At 39.4% G+C, this 13,511-nt stretch overlaps 1 protein-coding gene across 1 annotated transcript in view; it reads right to left on the bottom strand.

Annotated features, from left to right (window-relative positions):
* The window catches only part of CEP72 (centrosomal protein 72), a 257,419-nt gene that overhangs the window by 82,469 nt on the left and 161,439 nt on the right, over window positions 1–13,511 (bottom strand). The window contains exons 7-9 of the mRNA XM_053715788.1: window positions 9,030–9,081; window positions 6,757–6,972; window positions 3,730–3,986 (exon numbers count right to left, since the gene is read on the bottom strand). Of these exons, the coding sequence (XP_053571763.1) occupies window positions 3,730–3,986; window positions 6,757–6,972; window positions 9,030–9,081 (525 nt within the window). The remainder of the gene's footprint in view (window positions 1–3,729; window positions 3,987–6,756; window positions 6,973–9,029; window positions 9,082–13,511) is intronic.

Raw genomic sequence — 13,511 nt, 5'->3', positions numbered from 1 at the left:
TGGTCTGAGGTGTAAGCGTGCAAAGGGTACTATGTCCATTGCCGCTACCATTAAGCCGATTACCTCCATGCATTGAGCCACTGACGGGTGTTGAATGGAATGTAGGGTGCGGCAAGCACTTTGAAGTCTTGTTAGCCTGTCCTCTGTCAGGTAAATCTTCATTTCTACAGAATCTATAAGAGTCCCCAGGAAGGGAACTCTTGTGAGTGGAACGAGTGAACTTTTCTTTTCGTTCACCTTCCATCCATGTGACCTTAGAAATGCCAGCACTAACTCTGTATGAGACTTGGCAGTTTGAAAGCTTGAAGCTTGTATCAGAATGTCGTCTAGGTATGGAGCTACCGAGATTCCCCGCGGTCTTAGTACCGCCAGAAGAGCACCCAGAACCTTTGTGAAGATTCTTGGAGCTGTAGCCAATCCGAATGGAAGAGCCACAAACTGGTAATGCCTGTCTAGGAAGGCAAACCTTAGGTACCGATAATGATCTTTGTGAATCGGTATGTGAAGGTAAGCATCTTTTAAATCTACAGTGGTCATGTACTGACCCCTCTTGGATCATAGGTAAAATTGTCCGAATAGTCTCCATCTTGAACGATGGAACTCTTAGGAATTTGTTTAGGATCTTTAAGTCCAGGATTGGTCTGAAAGTTCCCTCTTTTTTGGGAACCACAAACAGATTTGAGTAAAACCCCTGTCCCTGTTCCGATCGTGGAACTGGATGGATTACTCCCATTAACAAGAGCTCTTGTACGCAGCGTAGAAACGCCTCTTTCTTTGTCTGGATTGTTGACAATCTTGACAGATGAAATCTCTCTCTTGGAGGAGAGTATTTGAAGTCCAGAAGGTATCCCTGAGATATTATCTCTAGCGCCCAGGGATCCTGGACATCTCTTGCCCAAGCCTGGGCGAAGAGAGAAAGTCTGCCCCCCACTAGATCCGATCCCGGATCGGGGGCCCTCAATTCATGCTGTTTTAGGGGCAGCAGCAGGTTTCCTGGCCTGCTTGCCCTTGTTCCAGGACTGGTTAGGTTTCCAGCCTTGTCTGTAGCGAGCAACAGCTCCTTCCTGTTTTGGTGCAGAGGAAGTTGATGCTGCTCCTGCTTTGAAATTACGAAAGGAACGAAAATTAGACTGTCTAGCCTTAACTTTGGCTTTGTCCTGAGGCAGGGCATGGCCTTTACCTCCTATAATGTCAGCGATAATCTCTTTCAACCCGGGCCCGAATAAGGTCTGCCCTTTGAAAGGTATATTAAGCAATTTAGACTTAGAAGTAACATCAGCTGACCAGGATTTTAGCCACAGCGCCCTGCGTGCCTGAATGGCGAATCCTGAATTCTTCGCCGTAAGTTTAGTAAGATGTACTACGGCCTCCGAAATGAATGAATTAGCTAGTTTAAGGACTCTAAGCCTGTCCGTAATGTCGTCCAGAGTAGCTGAACCAATGTTCTCTTCCAGAGACTCAATCCAGAATGCCGCTGCAGCCGTGATCGGCGCAATGCATGCAAGGGGTTGCAATATAAAACCTTGTTGAACAAACATTTTCTTAAGGTAACCCTCTAACTTTTTATCCATTGGATCTGAAAAAGCACAGCTATCCTCCACCGGGATAGTGGTACGCTTAGCTAAGGTAGAAACTGCTCTCTCCACCTTAGGGACCGTTTGCCATAAGTCCCTTGTGGTGGCGTCTATTGGAAACATTTTTCTAAATATCGGAGGGGGTGAGAACGGCACACCGGGTCTATCCCACTCCTTAGTAACAATTTCAGTAAGTCTCTTAGGTATAGGAAAAACCTCAGTACTCGTTGGTACCGCAAAATATTTATCCAACCTACACATTTTCTCTGGTATTGCAACTGTGTTACAATCATTCAGAGCCGCTAACACCTCCCCTAGTAATACACGGAGGTTTTCCAGTTTAAATTTAAAATTTGAAATATCTGAATCCAATCTGTTTGGATCAGAACCGTCACCCACAGAATGAAGTTCTCCGTCCTCATGTTCTGCCACCTGTGACGCAGTGTCTGACATGGCCCTAATATTATCAGCGCACTCTGTTCTCACCCCAGAGTGATCACGCTTACCTCTTAGTTCTGGTAATTTAGCCAAAACCTCAGTCATAACAGTAGCCATATCCTGTAATGTGATTTGTAATGGCCGCCCAGATGTACTCGGCGCTACAATATCACGCACCTCCCTCTGAGCGGGAGATGTAGGTACTGACACGTGAGGCGAGTTAGTCGGCATAACTCTCCCCTCGTTGTTTGGTGAAATTTGTTCAATTTGTACAGATTGACTTTTATTTAAAGTAGCATCAATACAGTTAGTACATAAATTTCTATTGGGCTCCACTTTGGCATTGCAACAAATGACACAGGTATCATCCTCTGAATCAGACATGTTTAACACACTAGCAAATAAACTTGCAACTTGGAAATACAATTCAATTAGAATAATATTAAAACGTACTGTGCCTTTAAGAAGCACAGAAGATCTATGACAGTTGAAAATTAATAAATTGAAACAGTTATAGCCTCAATCCTTGTAAACAACACAACTTTAGCAAAGGTTTAATCCCATTAGCAAAGATAACAAATTCTGAAAGCAGGAAACAAATTACAGAATAAACGTTTTTTATCTCAGTCAAACTACAATTCTCACAGCTCTGCTGAGAGAAATTACCTCCCTCAAAATAAGTTTTGAAGACCCCTGAGCTCTGTAGAGATGAACCGGATCATGCAAGGAATACAATGAATTGCTGACTGAAATATTTGATGCGTAGTAAAAGCGCCAAAAAACAGCCCCTCCCCCTCACACACAGCAGTGAGGGAGAACAGAAACTGTCAGAAAACAGATTAAGCAACTGCCAAGTGGAAAAATAGTGCCCAAACATTTATTCACTCAGTACCTCAGTAAATGAAAACGATTTTACATTCCAGCAAAAACGTTAAACATAATCTCTAGTTATTAAACAGCTTTATGTATTTCTTACAGTGTAATTCTAGTGAAGTACCATTCCCCAGAATACTGAAGTGTAAAGTATACATACATGACATTATATCGGTATGGCAGGATTTTCTCATCAATTCCATTATCCGAAAATAAAAACTGCTACATACCTCTATGCAGATTCATCTGCCCGCTGTCCCCTGATCTGAAGTTTACCTCTCCTCAGATGGCCGAGAAACAGCAATATGATCTTAACTACTCCGGCTAAAATCATAACAAAAACTCTGGTAGATTCTTCTTCAAACTCTGCCAGAGAGATAATAACACACTCCGGTGCTATTTTAAAATAACAAACTCTTGATTGAAGATAAAAACTAAGTATAATCACCATAGTCCTCTCACACATCCTATCTAGTCGTTGGGTGCAAGAGAATGACTGGGAGTGACGTAGAGGGGAGGAGCTATATGCAGCTCTGCTGGGTGAATCCTCTTGCACTTCCTGTTGGGGAGGAGTAATATCCCAGAAGTAATGATGACCCGTGGACTGATCACACTTAACAGAAGAAATAAGCTTTAACCAGAAGTTAAGAAACATTTAACGAGTTGTCATACATACTCCAAAACCCAAACATTAGCAAATTATTGAAAGAAAGTGCGCAATATAAATTTGACAACAATTCCCAGAAACCCTAAGACAATATTTAGTTGATGTATTTTAAAGTGAGATTACAGTACAAGTCCCTCGTTTTTAATTACATATAGAGTAGGCTATAGATAAATTTACCTTCTTGCAATCTTTACCGGCCTCAGATAAGCAGTCCTCTTTATCTTCTATTTTCTGAAGGGAAGAGGGATCTAGCTGATTTGTGGTTACTCTCTTGCAATCATTTCCATAACTAGGATGACCATTATACTCTTGAAAACCCTGGATATGCTTCTTAATAGAATGATTTCTGTTTCTTGGTATATTATGAGGAAATTCTGCAGAGGACACAGGCAAAATCTTATATGCTTCTTTCTTATGAGCAGTTTCTTCAGGTTCTAAACAGGGGGGGGGAAAGAGAGATTAACACGTACTGGAATCAATGCAGAATTTATACAACAAGAGGTGTGAGGAGTTTCAATAGCCGCATTCGGCAAGCGCCTCCAGCGAGCCCAGCCTCGCTTGGAGCATTCGGGGAAGGCTTCCAAGCGAGGTGTAGGCGTTCGCTGAACGCTCAGATAACGTCAGTCCCAGCTCTTTCAGCTTGCTGGTAACGCTGGGAGTGAGAAGAGCAAGCCTCTGAGCGTCTCCGCTCCCTATGACGCAGCTTGGGTACGCTTTCTTAACGCTCCCAAAACTGTGAGATGTTCTCCAGCGCCACATCATCACGCAGGGGATTTAACTAGTGCTGGGTCTCTGCGTTTGCTGAACGCGGCTAATGAGTGTTTAATGTCTGGGGGGACAGTTAAATGACCATTAAATACAAAAGAAGTGCATAATAAAAAGAGACTGGTAGGGAGTACTCTCTAAAAATCATTCACAAATCATAAACCAACTTGGGAATCATCTCTCATGTGTGACTGTGTATGTTTGGGCCACTTTCAAACTAACAAGTGGGGCCTCAAACATAAGTCAGTTACCCTCATTTTGAGGATGCTACAATGATGATTAAAAAATAAAAAGGATAAGCTGCGCTTCCCTATTGAAATGTACAATAAAGGTAAAATCCACATTGCGACTTAAAAGTATGGATGATAAATACAAAGATGAACAATGAAAAATAATTAATAATTAAAAAATAATAAAAAACTATACACCTAAGCAAGAAACTATAAAAGTACTATAACAAGAGGTACTACAAAATAATAAGAATCACTGTGTGATGTATAAAGATACCGTAATCTATAAGCAAATAGAACACAATACAGTCACACCTGTATCTGAGTGATTTCCTTAGTTAGGCCTGTAGTCCCAAGTTCTTATTAATTACAATGTTCATGATCTTCAGAAGTTGGAAAAAGTAAATCCAAATGATAGAGCCTTGGGTGGAAAAGGCTGTGGCTGCTGCTCAAGTAACGTAGGGAGAGCTGTGATACACCTCCCAGGAAAGCTGAAACAACAAGAAGAGAGAAAAGAACCACTCTAAGAGTAAACGTTTTTAATGATAGGCAATAAAAGTGCAAATAAAATATGAATGTACAAGATAATATGATAAAATAGGCACAAAAGCAATATCACCACAGTGTCTTCGACATCCAATGGTTCAAATAGAGTCTTGGTCCGCTTCTTATTCAAACTATGCTGGCAAACTGTGATAACGCCAATCGGTATCCAAGAAAGTGGATGTCCAAGAAGTATATGTAGCTGGAGTAGGAAGATACCGGTAGGGACCTGGGTGATCTAGAATCCTCAACGCATTTCTTGTGTTTGCGAACAGACTTTTTCCAAGAGGTATGATGTTACGTGCCGTGAACTTGCTTTAAAATCCAGCGCACTGACACTGTGTAATACGTGGCTGCTTCTGATAGGGTGGATACAAGACTGATACAGATTGGCTGGTACTTTGCCAATAATTCTAGTTAAAAGGAGGTTATCGTAATGACCAAATAATATCTATATAAACATGGATAAAAGGAATTAATGGATTATTTAAGTATAGATTTTTGCGTTAATTCCCTTTATCCATGTTAATATAGATATTATTTGGTCATTACGATAACTTCCTTTTGACTAAAATCATTGGCAAAGTACCAGCCAATCTGTATCAGTCTTATATCCACCCTATCAGAAGCGGCCACGTATTACACAGTGTCAATGCGCTGGATTTTAAAGCAAGTTCACGGCTCGTAACATCATACCTCTTGAAAAAGTCTGTTCGCAAACAGAAGAAACGCGTTGAGGATTCCAGATCACCCAGGTCCCTAACGGTATTACCGGTATCATCCAGCTACATATACTTCTTGGACATCCTCTTTCTTGGATACCGATTGGAGTTATCGCAGTTTGCCAGCATAGTTTGAATAAGAAGCGGACCGAGACTCTATTTGAACCATTGGATGTTGAGGACACTGTGGTGATATTGCTTTTGTGCCTATTTTATCATATTATCTTGTACATTCATATTTTATCTGCACTTTTATTACCTATCATTAAAAACGTTTACTCTTAGAGTGGTTCTGCACTCTTTTCTCTCTTCTTGTTGTTACAATGATGTTTGTTGGCTACATTTATCCACCGATTGACAAGCGCTACCAAGGTTCTGAACCAAAAATGGGACGGCTCCTAAGTTTTACATTCCTGCTTTTTCAAATAAAGATACCAAGAGAATGAAGACAAATTGATAATAGGAGTAAATTAGAAAGTTGTTTAAAATTGCATGTTCTACCTGAATCATGGAAGAAAAAATGAGTGTTTCATATCTCTTTAAATATTTCTTTCTCCATATGTACAAAATAACAAAACTAATCCAACTCCAAAGAGGTGTAAACTAAAGTGTCCCAAGCATAAAGGATACAAATACATACAGAGGTGTGGGATACTATCCTCTCAGGCTTCATAGGGGAGTTTCTACCAACTAGTGAGCCAATAACAAGAGGCATTTATGTACAGGCACCAATAACCAGTTAGCTCACAGCAGTGCACTGCTGTTCCTAAGCCTATCTAGTTTTACTCTTCAACAAAGGATACCAAAAGAACAAAGCAACTTGATTAACAGAAATCAATTGAAAAGTTGTTTAAAATGTTTTGCTCTATCAAAATCATAAGTTTAATTTTGACTTTACTGTCCCTTTAAATACAATCCATAAATAATATGCATATGCTGCTTACCTGTTGAAGGGTGAGGAGTGAAGTCAAAGTGAGAAATTATTTTGTTGTGAGCTTGCACCTCATCTTCAAACTTAAGGTTAGGATCTTGATGTTGCTTTTGTCTTAGTTTACTAGCTATACATTTTACCCTGATTCCATTTGTATTTTTGGCTAACAAGTGATTCATATTATAATTTTGTGTTGGCTGATGAGAAGGTTTAGGCAAGATTTGCTGAGCTAAAAAGAAACCAAAGTTTGTTAATAAGTTTATAGACTGAAAGAGAATGAGAAATAAAATGTCTCAGTGTTAGATATACATAGCAATGATTTATTATATAAAAATAAGAACATACATTTTGTAATTCATCAGGCACCTATATTCAGCAGGACAAAAAGTATTAAGAATATAAGCACACAAAGTATCAGTCAAATGACAATGCATAACTCAGTTATGTCTAAAAATAGAACTGTGTCTTCCTGTAGATCCCAAAGTGCTAACCAGTAGATCAAACACTGATATATTTTATATATATATATATATATATATATATATATATATATATATATATATATATATATATATATGTATATATATATATATATATATATATATATATATATATATATATATATATATATATATATATATATATACATAATAAAAAGACAATGATTTAACACCATAGAAAAAGTGAAATAGTCCAGAGTCTTGTCCAAATGTGAGTAAAAACACAACTTTATTTCAATCCATGGAATTAAAAGCAGGAGATACAAAACAGGAGGACTGGTCTTACGCGTTTCAGCATAGAGCCGTAATCATAGACCTGACAATGCAGTGTGTCCACCCTTTTTAAAAAGACAGCTGCTAAGCAGCTATTGGCCAAACAATCAGTGTGAATGAAATGGTTTAAAGTGAAACTACCCCTTTGAAACTAGCTATCTATACGTGACAACAATAATTACAACAAGCTGGAAGGACAAAAATACAGAAAAAACTATGTTGCTAGTACAGGAGGACAAAGGCTATTTACATACTAAAAATAAGAATTAGAAACATGCGTTGAAGGTGCAAGAGGTATAAATGCATTGTATTGCAACTGGTGACAAGTCCATAATAAAAAGACAATGATTCAACACTTACTCTGAATTTCAAATAACCAGTATATTTTTTTCTGACAAATTTATTTTTTCTCCCATTTTCCAGCCCCCTGTATCATGTAACAGACGTCAGCCAATCACAGAATAGTATACGTTTACCCTGTGAGCTTGTGCACATGCTCAGTAGGATTCTGTTCCCCAAAAAGCGTGAATATAAAAAGACTGTGCAAAATTTGATAATGGAAGTAAATTGGAAAGGGTCTTAAAACTACACGCTCTTTCTGAATTATAAAAGTTTATTTTGACTTGAGTTACAGGGACACTAAACACTAAATACCTTTCATAGGCATAGTATTGAGGTTATTCCCTACCTCCCACCTAGTCATGCAGGCCACCATGTTGAAATTTAGCTTTCACTATGTTCCAATGATGATGTGTTTGCACGTGTGCAGCACCTCTCCTTCAGATACCTACAGTATAACCTAGGTTCCAAAAAGGTGGCCCCCTATAATCAGAAGGAGGTGCATGAAAAGTATTTAGTGTTTAATGTCCCTTTAAAGGGACATTAAACACTAAATACATACTAGATAGAATGATGCATTCAAAGAAAAGATTAGTCCATGACTAACATGTAGATGTATTTTTTAAAGTTTCATTAGTTGTTTAAAAAGTGACAAAATAAGTGTAAAGTTTTAGTGTCTATAAAGCAATGGGAGCTGCCATGTAACTTAGGTTACCTTCTCTGCTGTGGCCAATTAGGGACAGTTATAAATAGGTCACTAGAGTGTGCAGCCAATGGCTGTGTGGAATATAACAGTGTTCTGAATATAACAGTGTTCTGCACTTCCATTTCTAACAGGAACTGAAAAGCTCACGATTTCAGAATGTAATTACAGGCAAAGAGGACAAAATAAATAATGAAAGTATATTGCAGAGTTGTTTTATTATATACAATTTATCATTTTATATTACCATCTCAAAGTGTTTAATGTCCCTTTAAATATTTTTTTCCCCTGCACTAATTTGTGGCTGTGAAAGTCTTAATTCATAAACAAAATTTTAATTTGGAACAATTCTACTATATCTTTAAACAAAAAAACAGACATAATAAGAATCATGTTGTAATACAATATAGATTTTTCTGTATATTTCAATTATTTTGGATGACATAAATAATAGGTAAATAAAAATATTACCTTGCTCATCTTTCTGAATTTGTAAAGGTGTTTCATCTTCTGAACAAATTTGCTGTTTAGTAAAATAGGAAACAAATTGTGGGAAAGGTGTAGAGAGAACAAGAACATTAAAGGCAGAGCCTAACAAGCAATTATATGAACAATGTATGTTGCGACTAAAAAAAGAAAACTATGATTATGCAGATATGATCTAATAAGGACAACTATAAATGCAGTTGAAACTGTATTGTTAGGGGGACATAAAAGACAATTTTTTTCTTCAATAATTCAGATAGAAAATACAATTTTAAACAACTTTTCAATTTATTTCTATTACAATTTTTTTTTCATTTTCTTGTTATCCTTTGTAAAAAGCAGGAATGTAAGCTCAGGAATGCATGTGTGTCTGTAGTGCTATATGGTAGTAGTTTTGCAACAATGTTATACATTAGCAACTAGATGACAGCACTATTTCCTGTCATCTTGCGCTCCAGACATGTCCCCGCTACCTATCTAGATATCTCTTTACAAAGAATAACATGAGAGCGAAGCAAATCTGATAATAGAAGTAAATTACAAACCTTTTTAAAATTGTATTCTATGTCTGAATTATGAAAGAAGAAAAAAATTAGGTTTCATGTCCCTTTAACAGTTCATAAGTTGGTTATCATGTGAGAGATATCAGCCAATCACAGACTAGTATACGTAGACACTGTGAGCTTGTGCAAAATATATGTGAAAATATATTTAGCAGAATACAGCAGATGTTTTTAGAAGAACAACATTTTTTTACCAATAGACTGTAGCTAAAAACCAAGAAAAAAACAATAGGACACTATTTTGTGTATAAAGAACTAACTGCATATTAGAAAGTAATGAATATATATAAAAAACAGCAGTTCCATTGAATACATTTCTTGTAAGAGAACATGTAGGGTTGATATAACAAACCTTAAAGGGACACTGAACCCAAATGTTTTCTTTCGTGATTCAGATAGAGCATGCAATTTTAAGCAACTTTCTAATTTACTCCAATTATCAAATGTTCTTCATTCTCTTGGTATCTTTATTTGAAAAGCAAGAATGTAAGTTTAGATGCCGGCCCATTTTTGGTGAACAACCTGGGTTGTTCTTACTGATTGGTGGATAAATTCACCCACCAATAAACAAGTGCTGGCCAGTGTTTTAAACCAAAAATTGTCTGGCTCCTTAGCTTAGATGCCTTCTTTTTCAAATAAAGATATCAAGAGAACGAAGAAAAATTGATAATAGAAGTAAATTAGAAAGTTGCTTGAAATTGCATGCTCTATCTGAATCACGAAAGAAAAAAATTTGGGTTCAGTGTCCCTTTAAGATATGTTACAGAATGCATAAAATTCATAAGGATGTATTTCTCAGAAAAGAGCGATACTAAAGCAAGAGCGCAAAAAAAACAGAATTTATGTTTACCTGATAAATTGCTTTCTCCAACGGTGTGTCCGGTCCACGGCGTCATCCTTACTTGTGGGATATTCTCCTCCCCAACAGGAAATGGCAAAGAGCCCAGCAAAGCTGGTCACATGATCCCTCCTAGGCTCCGCCTACCCCAGTCATTCGACCGACGTTAAGGAGGAATATTTGCATAGGAGAAACCATATGGTACCGTGGTGACTGTAGTTAAAGAAAATAAATTATCAGACCTGATTAAAAAAACCAGGGCGGGCCGTGGACCGGACACACCGTTGGAGAAAGCAATTTATCAGGTAAACATAAATTCTGTTTTCTCCAACATAGGTGTGTCCGGTCCACGGCGTCATCCTTACTTGTGGGAACCAATACCAAAGCTTTAGGACACGGATGAAGGGAGGGAGCAAATCAGGTCACCTAAATGGAAGGCACCACGGCTTGCAAAACCTTTCTCCCAAAAATAGCCTCAGAAGAAGCAAAAGTATCAAACTTGTAAAATTTGGTAAAAGTGTGCAGTGAAGACCAAGTCGCTGCCCTACATATCTGATCAACAGAAGCCTCGTTCTTGAAGGCCCATGTGGAAGCCACAGCCCTAGTGGAATGAGCTGTGATTCTTTCGGGAGGCTGCCGTCCGGCAGTCTCGTAAGCCAATCTGATGATGCTTTTAATCCAAAAAGAGAGAGAGGTAGAAGTTGCTTTTTGACCTCTCCTTTTACCAGAATAAACAACAAACAAGGAAGATGTTTGTCTAAATTCCTTTGTAGCATCTAAATAGAATTTTAGAGCGCGAACAACATCCAAATTGTGCAACAAACGTTCCTTCTTTGAAACTGGTTTCGGACACAGAGAAGGTACGATAATCTCCTGGTTAATGTTTTTGTTAGAAACAACTTTTGGAAGAAAACCAGGTTTAGTACGTAAAACCACCTTATCTGCATGGAACACCAGATAGGGAGGAGAACACTGCAGAGCAGATAATTCTGAAACTCTTCTAGCAGAAGAGATTGCAACCAAAAACAAAACTTTCCAAGATAATAACTTAATATCAACGGAATGTAATGGTTCAAACGGAACCCCCTGAAGAACTGAAAGAACTAAATTGAGACTCCAAGGAGGAGTCAAAGGTTTGTAAACAGGCTTAATTCTAACCAGAGCCTGAACAAAGGCTTGAACATCTGGCACAGCTGCCAGCTTTTTGTGAAGTAACACAGACAAGGCAGAAATCTGTCCCTTCAGGGAACTTGCAGATAATCCTTTTTCCAATCCTTCTTGAAGGAAGGATAGAATCTTAGGAATCTTAACCTTGTCCCAAGGGAATCCTTTAGATTCACACCAACAGATATGTTTTTTCCAAATTTTGTGGTAAATCTTTCTAGTTACAGGCTTTCTGGCCTGAACAAGAGTATCGATAACAGAATCTGAGAACCCTCGCTTCGATAAGATCAAGCGTTCAATCTCCAAGCAGTCAGCTGGAGTGAAACCAGGTTCGGATGTTCGAACGGACCCTGAACAAGAAGGTCTCGTCTCAAAGGTAGCTTCCAAGGTGGAGCCGATGACATATTCACCAGATCTGCATACCAAGTCCTGCGTGGCCACGCAGGAGCTATCAAGATCACCGACGCCCTCTCCTGATTGATCCTGGCTACCAGCCTGGGGATGAGAGGGAACGGCGGGAACACATAAGCTAGTTTGAAGGTCCAAGGTGCTACTAGTGCATCCACTAGAGCCGCCTTGGGATCCCTGGATCTGGACCCGTAGCAAGGAACTTTGAAGTTCTGACGAGAGGCCATCAGATCCATGTCTGGAATGCCCCACAGCTGAGTGACTTGGGCAAAGATTTCCGGATGGAGTTCCCACTCCCCCGGATGCAATGTCTGACGACTCAGAAAATCCGCTTCCCAATTTTCCACTCCTGGGATGTGGATAGCGGACAGGTGGCAGGAGTGAGACTCCGCCCATAGAATGATTTTGGTCACTTCTTCCATCGCTAGGGAACTCCTTGTTCCCCCCTGATGGTTGATGTACGCAACAGTTGTCATGTTGTCTGATTGAAACCGTATGAACTTGGCCCTCGCTAGCTGAGGCCAAGCCTTGAGAGCATTGAATATCGCTCTCAGTTCCAGAATATTTATCGGTAGAAGAGATTCTTCCCGAGACCAAAGACCCTGAGCTTTCAGGGATCCCCAGACCGCGCCCCAGCCCATCAGACTGGCGTCGGTCGTGACAATGACCCACTCTGGTCTGCGGAATGTCATCCCTTGTGACAGGTTGTCCAGGGACAGCCACCAACGGAGTGAGTCTCTGGTCCTCTGATTTACTTGTATCTTCGGAGACAAGTCTGTATAATCCCCATTCCACTGACTGAGCATGCACAGTTGTAATGGTCTTAGATGAATGCGCGCAAAAGGAACTATGTCCATAGCCGCTACCATCAACCCGATCACTTCCATGCACTGAGCTATGGAAGGAAGAGGAACGGAATGAAGTATCCGACAAGAGTCTAGAAGCTTTGATTTTCTGGCCTCTGTCAGAAATATCCTCATTTCTAAGGAGTCTATTATTGTTCCCAAGAAGGGAACCCTTGTTGACGGAGATAGAGAACTCTTTTCCACGTTCACTTTCCATCCGTGAGATCTGAGAAAGGCCAGGACGATGTCCGTGTGAGCCTTTGCTTGAGGAAGGGACGACGCTTGAATCAGAATGTCGTCCAAGTAAGGTACTACAGCAATGCCCCTTGGTCTTAGCACAGCTAGAAGGGACCCTAGTACCTTTGTGAAAATCCTTGGAGCAGTGGCTAATCCGAAAGGAAGCGCCACGAACTGGTAATGCTTGTCCAGGAATGCGAACCTTAGGAACCGATGATGTTCCTTGTGGATAGGAATATGTAGATACGCATCCTTTAAATCCACCGTGGTCATGAATTGACCTTCCTGGATGGAAGGAATAATAGTTCGAATGGTTTCCATCTTGAACGATGGAACCTTGAGAAACTTGTTTAAGATCTTGAGATCTAAGATTGGTCTGAACGTTCCCTCTTTTTTGGGAACTATGAACAGA

This window comes from Bombina bombina, chromosome 5, assembly GCF_027579735.1.
Source record: "Bombina bombina isolate aBomBom1 chromosome 5, aBomBom1.pri, whole genome shotgun sequence".
NCBI lineage: Eukaryota > Metazoa > Chordata > Amphibia > Anura > Bombinatoridae > Bombina > Bombina bombina.
This window is presented reverse-complemented; position numbering and strand designations above follow the sequence as displayed.